General features: G+C 34.1%; 1 protein-coding gene across 1 annotated transcript in view; it reads left to right on the top strand.

Annotated features, from left to right (window-relative positions):
• TMPRSS15 (transmembrane serine protease 15) overlaps positions 1-21479 on the top strand; it is a 136134-nt gene that overhangs the window by 52228 nt on the left and 62427 nt on the right. Inside the window, exons 11-15 of the mRNA XM_059922230.1 lie at positions 7440-7545; positions 7822-7972; positions 9228-9363; positions 16822-16911; positions 19449-19574. Coding sequence (XP_059778213.1) covers positions 7440-7545; positions 7822-7972; positions 9228-9363; positions 16822-16911; positions 19449-19574 — 609 coding nt within the window. The remainder of the gene's footprint in view (positions 1-7439; positions 7546-7821; positions 7973-9227; positions 9364-16821; positions 16912-19448; positions 19575-21479) is intronic.

Here is a 21479-nt window from a genome sequence, read left to right as displayed (position 1 = left end):
AATAGCCTGAGCACATGTGCATTGTAATTTATTATTAATAGCCCCTTATATTACAAAGATCAATATCCTTGGTTTTATAACCTGAAAAGTAAATGGCTTGAGTTAATGTCAATTGTGAATGACATCTAGTAAGAGTACATTAAAAAGTTATTTTTTTCATGGTAGAAATGTGTCTGAGTAATCCTGATTCCTTAGAAAATACATCCCCAGAATAATAAAATACAGTTCATTATACTACTTCAAATTGAAAGTATTTCTTAATAAAATGTGACTAATTTTAATCTATTTCCCTATGAAATCATTGAAAGTTCCTCTCAATGTGTTTATTCACTCCTTTATTTAAGAAGTATTTTTTGAACCCAGGCCTTATTCAAGGCCTCAGAATGTATCTGTGAATATAAAACAGATTTTCTGCTCTCGTGGAACACATATTTTAGCAAAGAAAAACAGAAAATAAGCAATATGCATGACAAGTCATTACATCTTGGGGTTCTGTTTAATGTGAATGAGTACTCTGGGAAAATACAGAGCTTAGTAAGGTCAGTGGGGAGGGCAGGTGTTCAGGTGCTTTTGCAAACTAAAATAGAGTCATCAGTTTCAGGTCTCACTGAAACAATAAGTGACATTTGAATCAAAACTTCCAAGGAATGGAAGGAATTAGCCATATAGATTTTTCCAGACAGAGGAAACAAGCAGAGTAAAGGCTCTAAAGGGAGCGTGCCTGACCTGCTTGAAGGAAGGCCAGGAAACCAGCATGGCTGAAGTGGAATCAATAAGGACAGTAGGGCCTAGAGAATAACAGGTCTTCCATGGCTTTGGCTTTTTCCCCAGTGAAATTAGGAGCTACTGAAGTTTAAGTGTAGGAATGAGAGAATTCACACTGACTGGTAGAATATATTATGGCAGGGCAAGGTGTTGTCAGAGAGACCAGTGAAAGGCTATCACCTAATCCAGAAAAGAGGCCATGGGACTCTCAGCTGTGGTGAGAAGAGGTCAGATTCTGGATATAATCTGAAAGTAAAGTTAACAGGATCCTGCTAAACTACTTACCAATGTGGACCTATAGACAAAAAATGTGCACTGCATAGATGGCCAATCTCATTAGACCTACATGTTTAATACTGAAAATTATGACATGCATCGTCTCATACATAATTTATCTCTTTTGAATAAGTGATTTCCCAGAACCTGATCCTCTATGGATAAATTCGTAATCTCCACAGCTGAAGACTAACCCCAAGTGATAATCACCCAACCCTCTAAAGGATCCTGATCTAAAACAGTCAAATAATTTGACCAATTTTTTTCTTAACTGTAATAAAAAAAAAATGTCTCTACCACACTTGGACAAGGGTAGTTAGAGGACAGTGCATGAAGCATTTATATCTACTGACTATGACAGATAGCTTTTACGTAGCTGAAATCTTTGATGTTCAAATTATCATTTTCTCCTTTTATGTCATCATAATAAGAGATAAAAATAATTCCACTGATATTTGAAGACTATAAGTACGTTACAGGAGAAAAATGGTTTCAGCTTGCCAACAGATTAAATAACGAAAGAAATAAAATGAAACTGACCAAAGTGAAAGAGGTTGAATGTCAGATGGAGGTTTTAAATAGTTGGGTTGGAAATGGAGTCTCAGGAGAAAGTCGTGTAGCAGGAGTTATTTAAAATGAGATGAGTTAGAGCAGTTCAGAGCCCACCAGAGGCAGCAGTGTAATGAGAACGGATGAGAGGCCTTAATAGGTCCTTCCTAACTCTCACACCAGTGATTTCATAACCTACGAGTCATTCCCCCGCAAGGGGCATTTTTCTTCCAGCCTGCTTTTTTATGTGTCAGAACATTCTGCCTCTGAGATGGAAGGGAATTAAATCTCTCCCGCTGTTCCTCTTACCCATGCAGGGTTTTTTTGGTTTTTTACCTTCACTTTAAATGACAGGAAAGTCTATATGAAACAGATAAACTTTGAATTAACATTGCTTTAGGGAAGAACATCTAAGTCCCTTAACTTTCTGAGTCCTTCTGAAGAAGTTTCTCCCAGTGGAGCACCGGCTCCCGAGTCTCTGTTTTGTCAACGCTCAGTTTCTCTGTACTTCTTAGAAACAAAGGGAATTGGCGGAGACCGTGGCACTGATACAGGGCAGCATCTTGGGGTGCTCAGCAGTGGCCCATTTTTTCAGAACATTCAGGGAAAATGAGGTTAGTAACATGTGAAAACTTAAGAAATGGAGGAGTCACAAAAGAGCTAGAGGAGCCAAAGAAAGCATTTTTTGTTGGCCGCTCTCAGTGAAATCATAATTGTTCTAACACCTGGGGGCTAGCATAGTGTAGTAGTAAAGATCATTAAAATAGAGACCCTGAAGTCATAGCTGGGTTTAAATTTGAGCTCTGCCATTTAGACAAGTTATCTATCTACTATCTCAGTTCCTTCATCTGGAAAGTGGGTCGATGATAATAGAACCTGACTTTGGAGGCATGTCATGAACATTAAATTATTATGTTGGAAAAAAACTTCAGAAAATACCTGACATATGAAAAATGCTTTATAAATGTTAGGTATTATAACTATTTTCTTTTCATGCCACAGATGTATTCAACAGAAACAAATAGGCTGTGATATTTTTCTAAATACTACTGTTCAGTTTTCAAAAGTATATTAAGTCTTTTGGATATCTGCGTTTTATTTAGCTTATAGACTTATTCTAAAATAAGTAGAATTTTAGTGTTTCAAAGTAAAATTGTCCTTATTTCCTTATCTTTCCTGTGATGTTGAATTTCAGAAAATAATATTACTCTTTAATATTGACAGAATCTGACTGAATTTGCACCATTCTCCAATCTAAACCTTTCAATATTTATCTACCAGATTCAATTAACTTTATATGCACCCACAAACTCAAAGTGATTTATATAAGTTTATTTTCTTCTTGAGAGGGACCTCCAAGTTTCCAGAAAGTTCTGCCATCTCTGCAGTTTCTGCTGTCTCTACATCAGCATCAGCACATGTCCAGCACTTCTTTTTATTTGGGCTGTTGGAAGCAGAGGTTAGGTTCAGTTCATGGAGAAATAAGCAGAAAAAGGGATAGGTAGAAGCTGTAAGAGAAACCTTATGGCTCACAGCAAAGGCTCACTGAATGCTTACATTACAAAATGTTCTGGGTTTGAAGCTGACTCTGCGATTAATTCCAAGAGCTCTCAAAGGTATTTCAAGAAAGTTGACGGATTTTAAAAGAAATTATCATTTAACCATATAATTCCCCATATGGTTACGGAAAATATCTATTTAATCATTTATTTTGTGCAGTCCTTTAATAAATTTAAAAATTAAATTTGCCAGTCTAATTAGTGTAACAAGAATAATTAAACAGTATTCAGCTAATCCATATAAAGAATTCAAAAATGTACCTTTTCTTTTTTCCAAATTTCTAGCAAGTTTTAAAAGTCACATGTGAACATAAATACAATACACAACGGAATACACTAAGTGACATCAGAGAAGTACAAGTGCAACTGAGAATTCAAAAATGTACCTTTTCTTTTTTCCAAATTTCTAGCAAGTTTTAAAAGTCACATGTGAACATAAATACAATACACAACGGAATACACTAAGTGACATCAGAGAAGTACAAGTGCAACTGAGAATTCAAAAGGAGGGGTTATATCTAGTTGGAAAGACCAAGAAGGGTTTTCTGAAGGAGATGTTAATTTGATTTAAATGACCTCAAAAAATCTGTAGGATACTGACAGGTACAATTGTAAGGAGAATTAGAAGGACAGGAAAACAGAAAAAAAGACCCCAAGAGTTATAACACTTCTCGGTGATGGAAAAGTTAAAATACTCTAATTTTGTAGAAGTGCTGCATGTCAATATTAACACATGAATTATAAGAACTATGGCTAGAAAAGGAAGTCATAGCACAGAGGCCTCAAACATCACAGTGAATTTGTTGGTTTAGTAGGAAACAAAGAGATGGTGAAAGATGTTGAATAGGGACAGATTAGATTGTACAGAAGGAAGCATTTTTAAACAACGATGTAAGTGATGAAGAATTCTCACGGGGAGTCAGAGTACTACGAGACACACTTGGAAATAGATAGTGACTATGATGGGATGACTTAAGTCTTAGTCCCAAGTTTTATGATGTTCCTACTCCTCCACCTGGTGAAATACTCCAGCAGAAATATTGTGTGGACTTCTAGTTTCCATACTCTGAGTTGGTTCTGAGTAGAACCAACTGGATGTACAACTATTGAGAACTTATCAGATGAAGAAGCAAACTGAAATTGAGCCACATTAAAATCATTGAAGGGAAAAAGGACCGATAATCTTGAGAAGACCAAGAGAGTCATAATAGTGGCCTTTACATATTTGTAGAGCTACCATAAATTCATCTTATCCTAATGAGCCCAGGAGGCAAAATTAGAAACAATAGGTGCACAATAACTTATTCTTAAAAAAGAAATGAATTTTCTAATCATGTTGAAATGGAATGGGCTGCCTTGAAATGCAATGATTCCTGCTGCATCTGATATATGTTAAACAGAGGTCAAATGACCCCCATAGGCAAAATGTTGTGGATGAAATTTAAGGACAGTGGGTAGTTGGACTAAGTAAATTTTTATGTCAACTATAATTCTCTACTTTTGAAATTCATAATTTTATGAAGAATTTCCTTCCTCTTCTAATCTGTTAACTAAATAATTTAGCTCATTTCATAGGAATAATAATTTAATATATCATTTTACTTTATTCCAAAATACACAATTCTATCTGATATTTAGTGTATTGTGTTTTTTTAATTTATTTATGCAAAATTCATAAGATATTACAGTCCACATAATTAATTTTTTTATCTAAACCATGATACAAAGCTCATAACATCATGATACCTTAATTGGACTGAAAACCCCAAGTTTACTACTGTTTACTGGGTAAACAATACATTCAAAATATTTCTAATTATAACTAATTGATTGTGAACATGGCCAAACATAAATAGGAGCATGATGTGTGTTTAAGTTATATAATTGCTGCTAACTAGAAATATTTCTGAATAGGGTAGCCATTTCAGTACTTATTCATGGCATTCAGTGGCATTTTAATTATTTCCTCTAGAACTATACTCTAAGCAACTCAAAAGGGACTTGGAGTTGGGCATTTAGAGAGTCGATTCTGTAATATGTCTTCTGTATCTATACTACTTTTTATTGGTTTGAATAATTGAACACTAACTACATGGCTAAAATAAGTACTCATGAAATATCACAGCACTATACAAAGTATAAGTAGTATGTTAATACTATAAAATATTAAATACACATTCATTTCTATTTTACCTTTTGTAATCTAAATCCAGTGATGTGCATATATTACATTTAGTAAGATATTTGATGATGATTTCACCTTGATAAAATACTCATTCTGAATAATTTTTGCCTCATTGATCTAAATATGCATTGATGTATCTATTGGCAGTTCTACTAGCATTTTTCTTCATGTCTTGTCCTTACTCCGCATGCTATAAATAAATGGGTCTGAACTTTATACATAGCATTGACTATAAAAATTTCTATATAAAAGGTTTGTGGTTCAAAGGATACCATCAGAAAATTTTTAAAATAACCCACAGAATGGGATAAAATATTTGAAAATTTTATATTTTGATCAAATATTTGAAAATCATATTCCCTGGTGAGGGAATTTTATCCAGAATATAGAAAGAACTCTCAAAACTCAATAATAGAGACAAATAATGGCCAAAGGATTTGAACACTTCTCCAAAGAAGATATATGAATGGCCAATGACATAAAAAGATTCTGAACATCATTAAATTAAACATCATTAAATTAGTCATTAGGTACATACAAATCAAAACTACAATTCGTTACTTTTCACATCTACTAAGATGGCTATGATCAAAAAGACAGACAATAACAAGGGTTAGCTTATATCCATATACTGCTGGTGGGTATGTAAAATGGTGTGGTCACTCTGGAAAACAGTCTGGTAGTTCCTTGAAAGGTTAAACATAAAGTTTAACATGATTAATACAGTTAAATACATGACCCTGCAATTCTACTCCCCGGTACATACTCAAGAGAAATGAAAATGAGCATCCTCATAAAAACAAGTTGATAGCAGCATTACTCAAAATATCCAAAAAAGCAGAAACAATTTAAATGTCCTCCACCTGGTGGTGAATGGATAAATTTTAAAATGTGATATATGCCTACAATGGAATATTATCCTGCCATAAAAGGTAATGAAGCACTAGTACATTACAACCTGGAGGAACCTTGAAAACACTAACTAAATAAAAGAAGTCATTCACAAAAGACCATATGTTGCATGGTTTCATTTACACGAACTATTCAGAATAGGCAAGTCTACAGGTTTAAAGTAGATTAGTGGCTGCAGGAGGCTGGAAGAAGGGTGACAAGAATGGAGAGTGCCTGTAATTTGGCATGGGTTTCTTCTTGGAATTATGAAAATGTCCTAAAAAAAACACTTCTGTTTGAAAGTACAAGACAGAAGATGATTGCTTTCAAATAAACACTAAATTTCAGCATTTCATAAAAAATTACATTCCAATAAAATTAAATTTATCCAATATTTCATTTGCTTTACATCATATTTGGTTTCATGATTCCTGCTTTCTGTCATAATACATGAGCTGCAGAATAAAAATTAAAAAATTAAATCTGCCTAAGAAAACGTTCAAGAGGTCTCATCCCAACAACTTTTCCCACACTTCAGATGACTCAAATCATTGGCTGCAAGAATGAATTCCAGATCAGAAAGCACTTTATGCAGTGGCTTGAACTATTTAGAAAGCTTTTATGTGGATTAGCATGTTTCCTGCTCCTCTGTGATCTGACTAGTTATCATTCAAAGGAATATGGAAGATAAGATCGTTGTAAAATCAGGTCACTTCTTATTTAGAGAAACACAGTATAGGCAATGGAATAAAAAACTGACCACCTTTGAAACACTTAACTTTGCCTTCGAATTTGTATTTAACTAATTGCCTATATCATGCGTTAGTCTACCAGCATAACTTAATATCTTAATGGACTGATTGTCTCTAAAGGAGTGAATTAATCAAAACATCTAATAAATTGGAATTAAAGTGGTATTTGGACATAATAATATGATGAAACAGTCATGTGAACTCATGGTAACTCAGACTTTGATATATCCTTCCAATTCAAGGCTATTGGGAAGTCCAGAGTTGAGAAGTGATTTTCTTAAATAACAATTGGTTATGGAAGCTGTCTTCTGGCCTCCAATCCATTGTCCTTTCCACTGTACCTAAATACATTTCCTTATATTTTCATCTTAAAGTTGTGCTTTCCTGCTTATGAATGATATAGCTCCCACAATGAAAATGCTCATAGTTAAGTGCAGTAAACAATTTTTGTTGTTTTTACAGGATTTTACATTTCCACCCCAACTGGACCAGGAGGGAGACGAGAAAGAGTAGGACTTTTAAGTCTCCTTTTAGACCCCACTTTGGAACCAGTCTGCCTTAGTTTCTGGTATGTTATAGACGCATGTTAAGTGACATCTTATTTAATGAGTAACATTGCCAGGCTCAAATTTTACTAAGGTGTTGTCCCAAGTTTTAATGTATTAGTCATTACGTTTCCAGCTGATAAAGTAGCAAAATACTGGGAAACTCCCTCCTTTTCTCTAGCAACTCCCTCACCCAAGATAAAGGGGGGTATTTGAGTTTAGAAGGGTTTAGAAGAACCCTAAAATATATATATATTCTAATGTAGGAATCCATTCATTTTTGCTTGCTTCCAAACTAGGTATTATATGTATGGTGAAAATGTCTATAACCTAAGCATTAATATCAGCAGTGACCAAAACATTGAGAAGACAATTTTCCAAAAGGAAGGAAATTATGGAGAAAATTGGAACTATGGACAAGTAACATTAAATGAAACAATGGAATTTAAGGTCGGCAAAACGCTTTATAATCATGTATTTGTATTATAAAAATGGTGGTACAATTACAGTTTATGGTGATATGGTGAAAAAATTAATTTACTTTCTGGGTATAGCCAAGTCACCTTACTTTCCTAATCTTCCTACTTTATTACCTTTGAGCGCCTCTATTTTCAATTATTCATTGACTTATTAAAAGCCATTTACTGAGGAACAATTTACTACATGAAAGTACTACTTACAATGAGCCATAAAAGTCATAGAAACCTTGAAGGATATTTCAACTTTCTTCAGCAACTTTCTAGCACAAACCAACCGTGTTTTCCTATGTCCTCTGCCTAACTAGGTCTTGCAACTTTTCACATACACCCCCTAGATCAGCCCTGAACTTTTCTAGGGAATCATCTTTTCCTGTTAAAACATTCACACCCACCAGAATCCATCCACCCTGCCCCACTCTGACTTAATCGCATATCTTTCCTTTAGAAACAAATTCTATGAGCCGTCTCATTGGGAAGTCTCTGATCATTTATTTCACATTAGGGTGAATTAATTTTTCATGTAACAGCTTCTCGTGTTCTTTTCCTAAGGGTGTTTGCAAGTAAAATGTAGGATAGGGGTTTCCCTGGTGGCGCAGTGGTTCAGAATCTGCCTGCCAATGCAGGGGACACGGCACTGCACTGGACATTTCTCCCAAGTCTGGCTTGGTGTCCTCTGAGTATCACCCTCACAATATATCCCACACCAGCTTCCTGGGTAAACTATGACCAGTACCAGCTGGCCCTGAACAACTATATCATACTCATATTTTCTCTTCTTTCCTTCTTCTCTCATTTAAATGATCTAATCAGTGTGTCTTCTCTTCAAGGTTGTATGCCCTAAGAAGGCAGACAGCTACCTGGATTTTTAATATTGTTGGGGAAAGAACCTAGAAAAAGATTGCTCTCCCCTGCCAGATGATGTGTATATGTGACAGAGTGCAATGGAGTATGACAATATCATGAAAGAAAGAGCTAGAGACAGAAATTGTGACAATGTTGCCTAACAAAGAAAGAAGACACTAGTGAAAATTGAGACTAGTATGAGCACATAATAGGAAGCTGGGCTCAGCTGAAGGACACGGAAAAGCAATATTTCACTTTGTGATAACTTGTCCACATTTACTTGGGCATGGCAGTATTGATTCTCCAGAGGATACTGGGCCACAAGAAGAATCAATCAGAAAAGATTAAAGCGGAATTGTTTTATGTGCCTCTATGAATTACAGGTTGCTTTTAATGCGTTTAAAAACCCATTCCTGAGTGATATAGCATTGGATGACATTAGCCTAACATATGGGGTTTGCAATGTGAGTCTTTATCCAGAACCAACTTTGGTCCCAACTCCTCTGCCAGAACTTCCTAGTAAGTAACCTTAACATGTATTTTTCCTAATTAAGTTATTACTATTTTCAGGTAGATCTCTCTCTGACTTATTTTTTTATTATCTTGCCCTAGTATTATTTTTTTCACTGAAAATCAAAACTTTTAAAATATAAGTAAAATGGAAACTAGTAAAATATTACATATTATATAAAAATTCACAATGAAATTACTTTGTTACGCATCATGTTTATGATAATTTTACTAAATTTTCATTTTTGATAATAGTCAAAGTGCTGATTTCTATTTTGTTTTCAATTTAATACAAACTAACGCTGTATTAGCCATGTAGCATGGCCTATAGTCTTTTGGGAAGAAGCCTTAAGATTCTCATAGCCTTCTTATGAGAATGATGTTAAGATCTCAAGAGGAGTTTACTTAAGCCTGAAACCCACCAAGCCTATTTCCAGAATAATTTAATAATAATGATTCAGTCTGGACTTTGAATATACCTAGATCACACAAGATTTTTGTCCTGAAATGGTGCCTTTGTAAGGCCTTGCAAGAGCAATGACCAGGATTTCCAATGTTCTATGGAATCTTTTATCTCAAAGGAACAAAACGGAGCCTGTATCTACCTGTGCTCTTAACTCAAATTTGAAACATGACATTTCAGAAGCAAAAGGTACATTATCAACCATCTTATTATGTCAAAGGAAACAATAACTTCATACCACTTTCAGACTATGGGATCTGACCAAAATAAACAAACAAATGAAATGTGTGTGTGTGTGTGTGTGTGTGTGTGTAGTGATAAATGATATGAAACATCCATTACCTATTGTCCCTCTATTGGGATGTTTTCACTACATTGTAGTTTCAGTGCAAAAGCATCCCTTTTGTTTTTGGATTATGGTGGTAGGAAGCTCATCTAGCTGTACAGCTTTGCTTGTGTTGAACCTCATAGATGTTTTTGTTTTATCATGAAACACAGCATTTTTTCCATTTCCCCTTTTGTGCCAAGCTCACTTGAAATTCTGCCCATATTCACATCAGCAAATCAGTTGGCAACCTATCCAAATTTGATTTTACTTCGAAAATTATATATTTTTATGCTTCTAATCTTTAACTTAAACAAAAACTGACTTTTCAGATGACTGTCTTTAACAACTCAAAAGCTTTAAAGACAAATGACTGGCATTTGAGAATGTATGACAAATGAGCAGCCATTAGGAGGAGGAGAGTAACATGACATTGTCATACTTGTCCCATGCCACCATATTGAATGTGCACTTACATCCCACCCAAAGGCTAATTTATACTTACCATCATGTGTATTAACATGTTTAGATGTGTGTATGGGTTATACATATATTCCTCAATATTTCAAGCATTCATTCAAATTTTATAAATATCTGCTACATACAAAGCACTGCACAAGAAATGTAAGATGTAGCAATAACCATTGATACATGAAGCAATATATAATATTAATGAATTAACAAAGTAATAAATATTAAAAGCAATATATAACTATGTGCCCCTAAAAGTAGTAAATGAGAAGATTAAGTGATAGAAGACTTTGGAGAAGAGAGTGTGAGCTGGAAAAACCTTCAAGGAAGCATTCAGTTTAAGAGATAGAATGATACTCAAAATTGAAACAAAAACAGGAAAGTACCATGCATTCCCATGTAATAGTATTGGCCACAGAATTGTGACAAGAAGTTTTCTTGACACCAAACTCTGGATCTAATTCACCTTTGCTTCACTGGTGTCTGACTGATTCTTAACATTGCATAAATACATCATCAACAAATACTATTAGGTATAAACTTAGCCTTTCTCTCTTTCTTTCTCTCTCTCTCTCTATTTTGGCTGTGTGTTCTAAACATTTTTGCCAAACAGAATTCTGATACCAGAACTAAAGCTTGGAAATAATGGTGGGGCTAGGGATGGATAAAATACCACATGAGCACAATAATTGAGCACAGTGTTGTTTAAAAATAATTGTCTCACTTCATTTTTTATGTGTCCCACTCCCTTCCTGTCTGTTATATGAAACATTTTCATGCAAAACAATATTATAATCATTAAAATCACTGCTGGTTTGATAAATAATTGCTATAGATACCAAATATTAGCAACATCTTGCTATTTTGATATTGCAATCATTTAATAAAACAGATTGTCTTCATAATCCTTTCTGCCAGCATGTTCTTCTATTCATCAATAAGTGGTCAAGAAGAAAAAATTTTACAGGTGAAAGTAACATAGTTTCATAGGCTCAGTATCTTAAAAATAGCAACATCTCATCACTATATAAAATAGAAAATTTGGGATAACTTTCATATGTAAAGTCATACATATATAAAGAAAACTTTAAATATGATTTTTCATATTAGAAATGTATCTGTCTAACCCACACAGTCCTCTTATCTATTCCAATCAGAAAGAGAAAAAGATAATACCTCAATGTCAAGGAAGCATGATATGCCTGCATATTTTTACAATAGGGAAATTATAACGGTAGAATAACCCATCTGATTTTAAAATATAAACTTTAGAATTTTCCCAGAGTGTATTTGTTCCAGGTTCCAAATGGTTCACTTCAGGGCAATATTTAGCACAGCAGAAAATGCTAATTACCATCAAATGCATTCTGAACAATTTCATTCTAATGCCCTTTGCAATTGGTTCAGGGAAACTCTTACCTGAGCAAAGCTTTTCTGGTTCCAGATCACTGATTTGTTTAAGCAGAAAAAAAGGGAAACCATGGTTGACTGGCTAATAGTCTTTTCTTTGGTTCTTATAGAGCATTTAAATAAGAAAATAATCAAGTAACTGACTAGCTAAGGCCATTTTTCTCTGTTGTTCTTAGGGATCCAGGTTGTGCCTTGTTTGGGGAAATATAAGTTCAGTTTTCATAACTGCAGGGAGTTTTCCATCATGTGATTTTAATCACTTGCTGCTGCATCAGCTCTATGATTTTTGCCCTGTGACATTGGCACAAATAATTTAAATGTGGGGATTGTATTGAGAACATTTTTTAAAAGTAAACATTCCATTACACAAATATAATGCCAATTTGCAACACAATTGGAACAATTCATGACAAGTACCTACTAAATAGAATAGGTATATACAAAAAGAAATCAACATTTCAGCACCTGGCTTATTTCTGGGCTGTTAAAACTAGTTAAGGAAAAAAAAAAAAAGGACAAGCTAGATTTAACTATTGTAATAGTCACTCTATTTCTATAGTTTCACTCTATTTGGCCATTATTAGGCCACTTTCCATTTCCAAAAGCAAAATAAAAGTTAATTTGGAAAGTTTCATAGGCTTCATATTATACTTAGAGCTAAATGATATTTAACATTAGTTATTCATGTAAAAATGAATCAGTACCAATTTAACTCTCATGTAATTGATGGTCATGTAGAGCTTCTTGCCTTTTATATCATTAGTATGATTTGATACCCTTAGCAAATTCCAAATTAACTGCCCTCATATGCTCCTACATCAGTATGTTTTTGGCTACTCTTGTTTTCATCTTTTTACCTTCAAAACACCCTATGTATTAGATCTATTATTGGCTAGATGGCTAGTAATTATAAATAAAATGTAAACCACAGGGAATATAAATTTGAACTTTATTGCCACAAATTTAATAAAAACATTTGTATTGTGGCTGGTCACTATAACCTGTTAATGGAAATATAAATTTTGACAAACTGAACCCCAAAATTTCTTTTTATATTACCACCTAAGCTTTTAAAATTGTTGTGTCTGTAATACTTTAGGACTGGTTATCTATTACTATGATTATTTTTAAAAAACTGCTGACTTTGAAAATTAGCCACTTTTAACATATTCAAACATCAATGTGCAGTAGTATTTCTTAAACTGCACCTATTATTTCCCTTACATAAGAGTAGCAATCAGGCACTTCCCTGGCAGTCCAGTGGTTGAGACTTCGCCTTCCAATGCAGGAGAGTGTGGAAGACTCAATAAAGACTTTAAAATTGGTCCACATTAAAAAAAAAAATCTTAAAAAAAAAAAGTAGCAATCAGAAACCTACTATTATCATCCTTATTTCTTGCTTTAAATATCTTGTCATAAATAACTTTAATTTGAACCCTTTTACTGTAAGTGAAAGCTGGACTCTGCTTCTTTTCACCCTACAGTAAATGCCTCCACATTGACATATCATTTATGTCAGAGGTTTAAGCATGGATTAAAAATGACATGCCTCGAGGAAAATATCTATCCCTGACAACCATTTTGCAAAACACTGCATATTATTTACATATTGCATGTCATGAAGATTCCTACTGGCATAGTAAAAAATTAATCAAAATACAAATCTTTGAGAGAACAGCTCCAAGAAAAAGAAAATGGTAGAATTTAACAACTGTAATTTAAGAGTTCCCTGTATCAGACAAACTATTTAACTCTCATTCTCTGGGTGGAGATGGTTTATTAAATGACACAGCAGGACTGTGCTCTCCAGAATTACATTTCATGAGTCTTTGGCTCCTCTAAGAAGTACATGCTACATCTCCGCTATAGCAACACCACCGTTAAAATAAATTGTGTCATCATATTTAGAATGGCTGAAAGTGCTTTTGCCAATTCCTTATAGTCGTTTATATACAGAGAGTAACTGATATCAATCTTATAAGACCAAGGATCAGAGATACTTACTGATCATTTATTTGACATAAAATTATATTTGAAATGTATTTCAAAAAGTACTTCTTAAATATTTTATTATTTTTTAAAGTATTTTAAATGTTGAATTTCCAAGATTTCCATTCAGAGGAGAAATGCTAAGTCAACTGCCTGCCTTGACAGACTTAACAATCACACTTGACAACATTTTAGTTCTGGTTGTGTGTTTATTTAAGTCCTACCTACTCATCTGCATATAATATAATGTACCATCAAGTGTTTAGAGAAGTGAACACTCAATACATTCTCCAAATTGTTGGCTATTTCCTATATGAAGAGTATACAATTTAGAAATTTTTTTCCTTGAAGAGAAATGAGAATGATGCTTAAACAACAGCACTCCCACTGGCCACACTGGCCATGGCTAAATTTAAGAAGAAGAGCTGGCTTTCCCCCTCGCCAATCAGCAGTGTTATTTTTGTCCCTGCAGTTACACTCTCCCCTCCTCATTAGTTTTCTTGAGGATTGAAGAAAGCGTTTCACGGCACTTTAGAGTTACTAAAATTAGGTGAGTTGTGTGTATGTGGGAGTTGAGGGGTTGTAGTGGATGCTTCTTCAGAAATCTTGTCAAGACAATAAGTCGTACAATCAAGGAGAGGATTCGCCTTGGAGGAACTGCTGCTGTAGGAGCGCACAGTTCCCTCAGCCTTTCCCAGTGGAGAACCTGCCCTTGTTCCAAATTATCACTCTTTCTTTGGTTCCAATGTCTTCTTCAGCACCCTGTGTACACTGCTTTCTTCTTTCTAGGTCTGTCCATCATTGACCTTACTTGTTAGTGCTCTCATCCACGTTCCCTTCTGTCCTCCTTCTCCTTGTCACATACGCACCAAGTGCCACTTACTGAGACTCAGCCTAAACCCTGCCTATAGCTCAGACCAGGTGGTTGAAATGATTCTGTTTAATCAACCCAATAACAGACAGTAACATACTGTGAGATGAGTCTGAGGTTAACTGAGTTGAAGCCTTGACTTTGACACTAAGTGGTTATGCTCGGCATTAGCAAGTAACAGAACACTTCCGATGCCCGGATTGTCGGTGATCAGCTCGGTGCTTTGAGACCACCTAGAGGGATGGGATAGGGAGGGTGGGAGGGAGGGAGACGCAAGAGGGAAGAGATATGGGGATATATGTATATGTACAGCTGATTCACTTTGTTATAAAGCAGAAACTAACACACCATTGTAAAGCAATTATACTCCAATAAAGATGTTAAAAAAAAATTGAAATAGTCATAGTAATTACCTAATTCACAAGAATGCACTGACAAACAGGACTGAGCGTGCCAGGTAATGTGTAGGCACTTTTCATAAATTATATCTGATTTTTACAACAACCTTGAAAATCTCTAATATATATCTAGTTTATAGATGAGAAGATCCAGTCTCAAAAAGACAAGTAACTAACTCAGAATGACAGTTTTAATCCATCAACTCCAACACATCTTTCCTTTATACACCACCTTCTCTCTCCAGATAAGACAATGTGCATGGAAACTTTGCAAACAGTAAGGTTTTTTTAAAAAGATTTTATTATTCTGGCTAAGTTCATCTGGTTCTGGACAAGCCAGTTCCAGGAGGGCATATAAGGTAGACCAAGCCCTTACAGAACCAAACCTTACAGAACAGGATATGTTGACAATGATACTAGTTTGGGCCACAACAACTGCCTCTCTCTGTCCCATTGTACATACCATAAAACCCAAATCTAAGAAGATTATTACATACAAATTTGAAAGGTGTACATGAATTGAAAGGATCTACATAAATGATGCAGATGACATGTAAAAGAGGGATCAAACAAGAGGGTCTGATGGAAGGCACTGCCGTAGATGTAGAGACATTTAATTTTTCCCTCCTCTAATCTGATTTCTGTGTTATTGGGAGTAAGTAATACCATTATCGTCTGCCTTTAATAAAAGAAAAAATATCTACTTATCTCAGTTTTATATATTCTTCTAATTAGATTACTTTTATTCTTTTGATCTTAAGTATAACATGGTAATAAAAAATAAGATAGAACTGGGATACTCAAAGTGGTTGATGAAGTTTTACATTACTTTAGAATGTTCTTCTAATAAGCAAGATAAATAAAGTAGATTAAGAATTTCATAAAGTTAGTTTACCCATTTGAAGCATCATACTCTTAACTGGAAAATCTGTGCTCTATTTTTTTCTAATAAATTTGTATTAAGTTCAGTTCCAACTTGACTCCTGAACAGTCTAGGCCAATTATTTAGAAGGTAGAGATTTTATCCCCCTTTCCTGACAGCCAAATGCCTCAATACAATATTCAGGATGGTGAAGCTTCTTCTCTACTGAAAAAAAAAGTAGGAAAAGAGAAGAAAAGAACAAGAAATGGCAGGATTAGTAATTTACAACTCTCCTCATAAGAGAGTGACAGATGTAAGATTTGTTCTATTATGAAGATTCATCTTTTTTTCTACAGCAGAGCACTGATACCTTATTTCATGAAGCCTATTTATAAAAGATACCTGTCAAAATTGTTTTCTTGCCTAAATAATTTTGGGAAATGCTGAATACTATTATGCCTTCTTGCAGAATCACAAAGAACATAAAAATATTTAAGGTTTTGAGAAATTCTTCAGTAAAGAGACCTGTTAACCTATATTTTTCCCTTACACAAACTCTAAAATGTATCTGTCAAAACCAGTATTCCAAGAAATATAATTGGAAATTTATGGGCATATAGTATTATGTCTGCAATAAACAATATGTTACTAATGATTTTTCATTGCTTTCCTTTTCAGCGGACTGTGGAGGACCTTTTGAACTGTGGGAGCCAAATACAACATTCATGTCTATGAACTTTCCAAACAACTACCCTAATCAGGCTTTCTGTGAGTCATTTCTTTTCCAGGCCATGAGAAACAAACGTATATATCAAAGTTAGATTCTCCCCTTGACACAGCAAAGTAATTATAAATTTATTGTATCTGAATACAACTACCACATCTGTGAGATTGCCTAATAGAATGATAACAAGAATAACAATAATTAATTACTAACTTTTTATCATTTATTTTATGCCAGTCACTGCACTAATGCTTTATATACCTTATTTTAGACAGTTCTCACAATAATTCTTTAAAACAGATGATATTATTATATTTCTCAAATTTAAAAGTGGAATAAAACCAGTAAGTGAAAGAGGCAGCCTTACCCCAGACACCACTCCCCTTGATTATGCATATAATGTTTATGGTGTGTATAACAAGGTTGCAATTCCATAGAATAAGGTCAGTGGAAAGTATAAAAAGCAAAGAGCCAGTTGTGACATGCACACCCTTTATAAATATAGATTAAGGTCAATAAAGCAGGCAGTTATAGTAATGTGATTAGATTCCCAATATAAATGTTGAACTAATAAAGAGGATCACTAAAATATTCTAAGTCTAGAGAGGAGAATAGACTAGAATGCTAAAACCATACAAAGCTTGTCTCTAGGTCATTAGTCCTAAATAGAGAAGCTCATAAGGCTGCTTAGAGATTGTTTGTGTTAAAGATGCAGATTACCAGGCCCATCTTACAAAGATTCCACTCCAGTAGTTCTGAGAAACAGATATGTTCTTCCCCTGCCTTCCATAGTCATCCATAACACCACCAACCTAAACAGAAAATTCTACCAGTGAAAAAAATGCCCCAATGACAGTGAAAAATGTGTTATTAGAAAATGTCATTTCTTCCTTCAAATGATCCAAAGATAAGTATCATTTTGATAGGATAATAGAGTCACTATTATAGGGAGATATCTGATACAAAAAAATAAACAGCCATTAATCTAATTTGACTTGTATGGGGAACCAGAGATGATCATCTCTACTTCACATTGCAAATATCTTTTAAACATGTCATTTGTACAAAGTAATGATTTAAAAATATCTGAAAATAAGCAGAACATTGAAAGAACAATTTGGAGAAATTTATTAAATTTATTGATTTATTCAACAAATATTTATTGAATGCTTCATCTGTAAGGCACTGAAGTAAGTAAAGAAGAAACAAACATAATTCAGTCTACATAAGGATTCAGATAAATTGTCAGGCATCACAAAATGGCTAAGGTACTGTTTGTAATAAGTGCAAAGGCAGGAGACTGTGGAGGGACATGAGAGGTACCTAACATACAAAAAGTTCAGAGGTAGAAGACCTTGATTTTTTTTTTCCTGAATCTTCAAGCAAAGTTAAGTAATAATAAATGAAATTGAAGTGTGAAGGTATTTCACACCACATTAAGCAGTTTGGATTCTATTCTGAGAGCACTGAGGAAACTTTAAATGGTTTAGATGAAAATAGTGATGAAATCATGTTTGCGTTTTCGATGTATCCGTCTGGCTGTAGAATCAGAGACAGGTGGTAAGGGAGCCATCAGCATCAACAATTAGGAGATGAAAAATAAAGGTGACTTGAACTCAGATAGTGGCAGTGGAGACTGAGAAGGAAATGGGATTCCAGGGATATCCTGGAGGTAGTATTGGCAGCCTTGGTAATTGATTGGACTCAGTAGGAGAGAGGAGGTCAAGGGAGATGCGGAGGTTTCTGGTATAGACAACTATGAGTAGATGATTAGTGGTGCTATTCACTGAGATAGGAAGAATGAAAAAAGGAATGAGTTGGGGAAAGAGATAATTGTGTGTTCCCTGTATTACACGTTGAATTTGAGATACGTACATCTGTACACAGTAAATAATTGAATAAATGGATCTACTTCTCAAAAAAAAGTGTAGAAAATAAAGACTTAGATGTCATTACTGTGTTGATGAAATGATTTCCTTAAGAGTGAATGAGAACACTCACGCAGAATGAGGAAAGAGCCTAGAACAAAATCTAAAGACTAAATCTTTTAAGGAATCAATAAAGAACAAGGAGTGTTTATTGTTACTAAGGCTAGTAATTTTGTTTTGTTTTGTCCCAAAAGGAACTACCATCATATGACACATATAAATAATGGCAACAATTACTTAAAGAAATACTAAAGTTTAGTTGCCCTACAAATTGCATTTTAATCACCTCATTTTCCTCTACATTTAGTCATGGAAATAAAATAAATGGAAACAGAATATTCACATCTTTGACATTCATAAATTTTAGATTGTAGGAGTAAAAGGCTATTGGCAAGCTTTGATTAAAATATTCCAGTTTATATGAAATAAAGCAAATTCAATTACAGTAAATTATTTCATATTTAGTTGAAATTTTACTACAAATATTCTGGAATAGACAAAATGTTTCTTCACACACACAAACAGCTTGGAATATTGGTTTATATAAAATGAAAACATCTTTGAAAGTAATTTGAAATTCTCAAGAGATTGAAGTTTTGAAGAGAAATCAAAAGAAGTATGTTTAAACTATGTTGTTATTTATTACTTTTAAGGTGTTTGGAATTTAAATGCACAAAAGGGAAAAAATATTCAGCTTCACTTTCAAGCATTTGACTTAGAAAATATTGCAGATGTTGTTGAAATCAGAGATGGTGAAGGAGATGATTCCTTGCTCTTAGGTAAGTCTCCAGTTTAAATATTGTGAAGGTTGTATGGCTCAAGACATTGAACTGATGGAGAGAGCATTTCTCAATAAATGTAGTCACTCTTTTACAACAAGCAAAGTGAAATTACAGCAGTAGAGTAACATGTCAAACTGTATGTCACACTTCCAATATGGGGAGTGTTTACAATGATGACAGAATGATATTTTTCTGAAGCATTCTTGGCAAACGAAGATTCATAGTTTTGAGTCAGCAGTTCCTACAAGCTGATATTAATTTACTACAATAAGCATTACACTTTAGAGACTAAAAGCTAAGAACATCCATTATGCAGTTTTCTATGCATTATGTGTACATCGTATTTCCAAAGATAGCTATTATATTATGTTTTGTTTCACTTCAAACTAGAGGAACAATTGTGTTTGTTATGCAAAATTTTTAAATGCTTTTTACTTTGTGTTTCACTATTACTTTGATTGTCTGTGTCTCTAGTACTAGCTGCTTCTATATAAGTATCTGAGAATGAGTCAAAAGTTGAGCAAGTTGATTTTTCCCTAACATCTGTTGATCATTAATTTTTTTAAATAGACATGGGGGGAAAGTGTTCTATTCTAGAGGAAATTATTATACCTAGATCATAAAATACATGTTAATATAATAAAAATCTATCAAGTATAATGGCTAATATCTACTCAATTACTACCAATTTTTAAGAAAGAAGTGTCTCTTGATAAGTCATGCACTGAACTATGAAAATACATGAAAGGTCAACTGGAATGCAGAAACAGCACACTTTACAAGTAAAAGTGTTTTATCTAACTGTGCTTTAGACCTGTATTAATTATTTCCTATAAAATCTGGCCAGATAACTATGCAATCACATGAACGCTGCAACCAGTGAATGAAGACTCCAGAGGGCACGCACTATAGCAACGAAGGAGCAGAGTGGTGGAAAGGGTTCCCCAGCCATACTAATCCATCACCATTATGTAGGCTCTTCAGAAAAATCCCACAAAGTTCTAAAGTACAAGTTTCCTGGGAGAGGATTTTGAGAGCCACACACAGAAAAAATAACAATGAAAGTCTCGGTGGGGTGAGGAGCCTTGTGCTAGCAAGAACTGAGGAACTTCAAATTTGATTTTCAATACAGTTATAAACACATTTTGAGTAGTTTTTCCATTTTCAGTTTACTCTGTCTTTCTAATAAAAATTTCAGTGTTCTCATGATCTAAGAAAGATCAATTTTTATCATTTCACCTCTTAGTATTTCCATCAATCACCGAAAAGGATCTCAGAATCATCCTTTTCAAATATGTAGGTGAGAAGTTCTTTTGATACAGAATCACTTTCAAGGATTCCAGTATATAAAATATTTAATAAAATGAATGTATTTTTAAAGTAACTGAAGCCTTTAGTTTTTAATAAAGAGTATTTTATTGTTTATGAAACCCTCAAAGCCCAGGGATTAGAGGGGAAAAAATTGAAAACCACCATTTAGGTTTATATTATCTGTCTCTAATTAATTCATTTTTCAGATTAGGCTAGTGATTCAATTTATTAAAAAAATCAAATAAATTTAGACAAAAATTTATTAAGGGAGACTATAAGCTCTGTTATTTTATAAGGGTCTTTAAAAGCAGGCAAATAATTATTTTTCTGTGATAACATGGGCTTTGAATAGTAGTGATGCAAAGCCAGACAATATTATGAGTAATTCATCATTAAATTATAGAGCTGCAGAAACCTTCATTAATACTGGAAAAGGTCAGTAGAGAAGTTGGCTTTCCTAGAAGCAGTGCCTAAAATGTAAGAGAATGTACGCATTTACTTACATGTGGTGCTTCCTGAGCAAGCCAGGCTGCATGTTGCATACCTCTGGGAGACAGAACTGAGAAAAAGGGTATATTCCTTCTAGAGTCA

This window comes from Balaenoptera ricei, chromosome 4 (assembly GCF_028023285.1).
Source record: "Balaenoptera ricei isolate mBalRic1 chromosome 4, mBalRic1.hap2, whole genome shotgun sequence".
NCBI classification, from domain to species: domain Eukaryota; kingdom Metazoa; phylum Chordata; class Mammalia; order Artiodactyla; family Balaenopteridae; genus Balaenoptera; species Balaenoptera ricei.
Note: the sequence above shows the minus strand (reverse complement) of the source record. Positions and strands in the feature narration are given on the sequence as shown.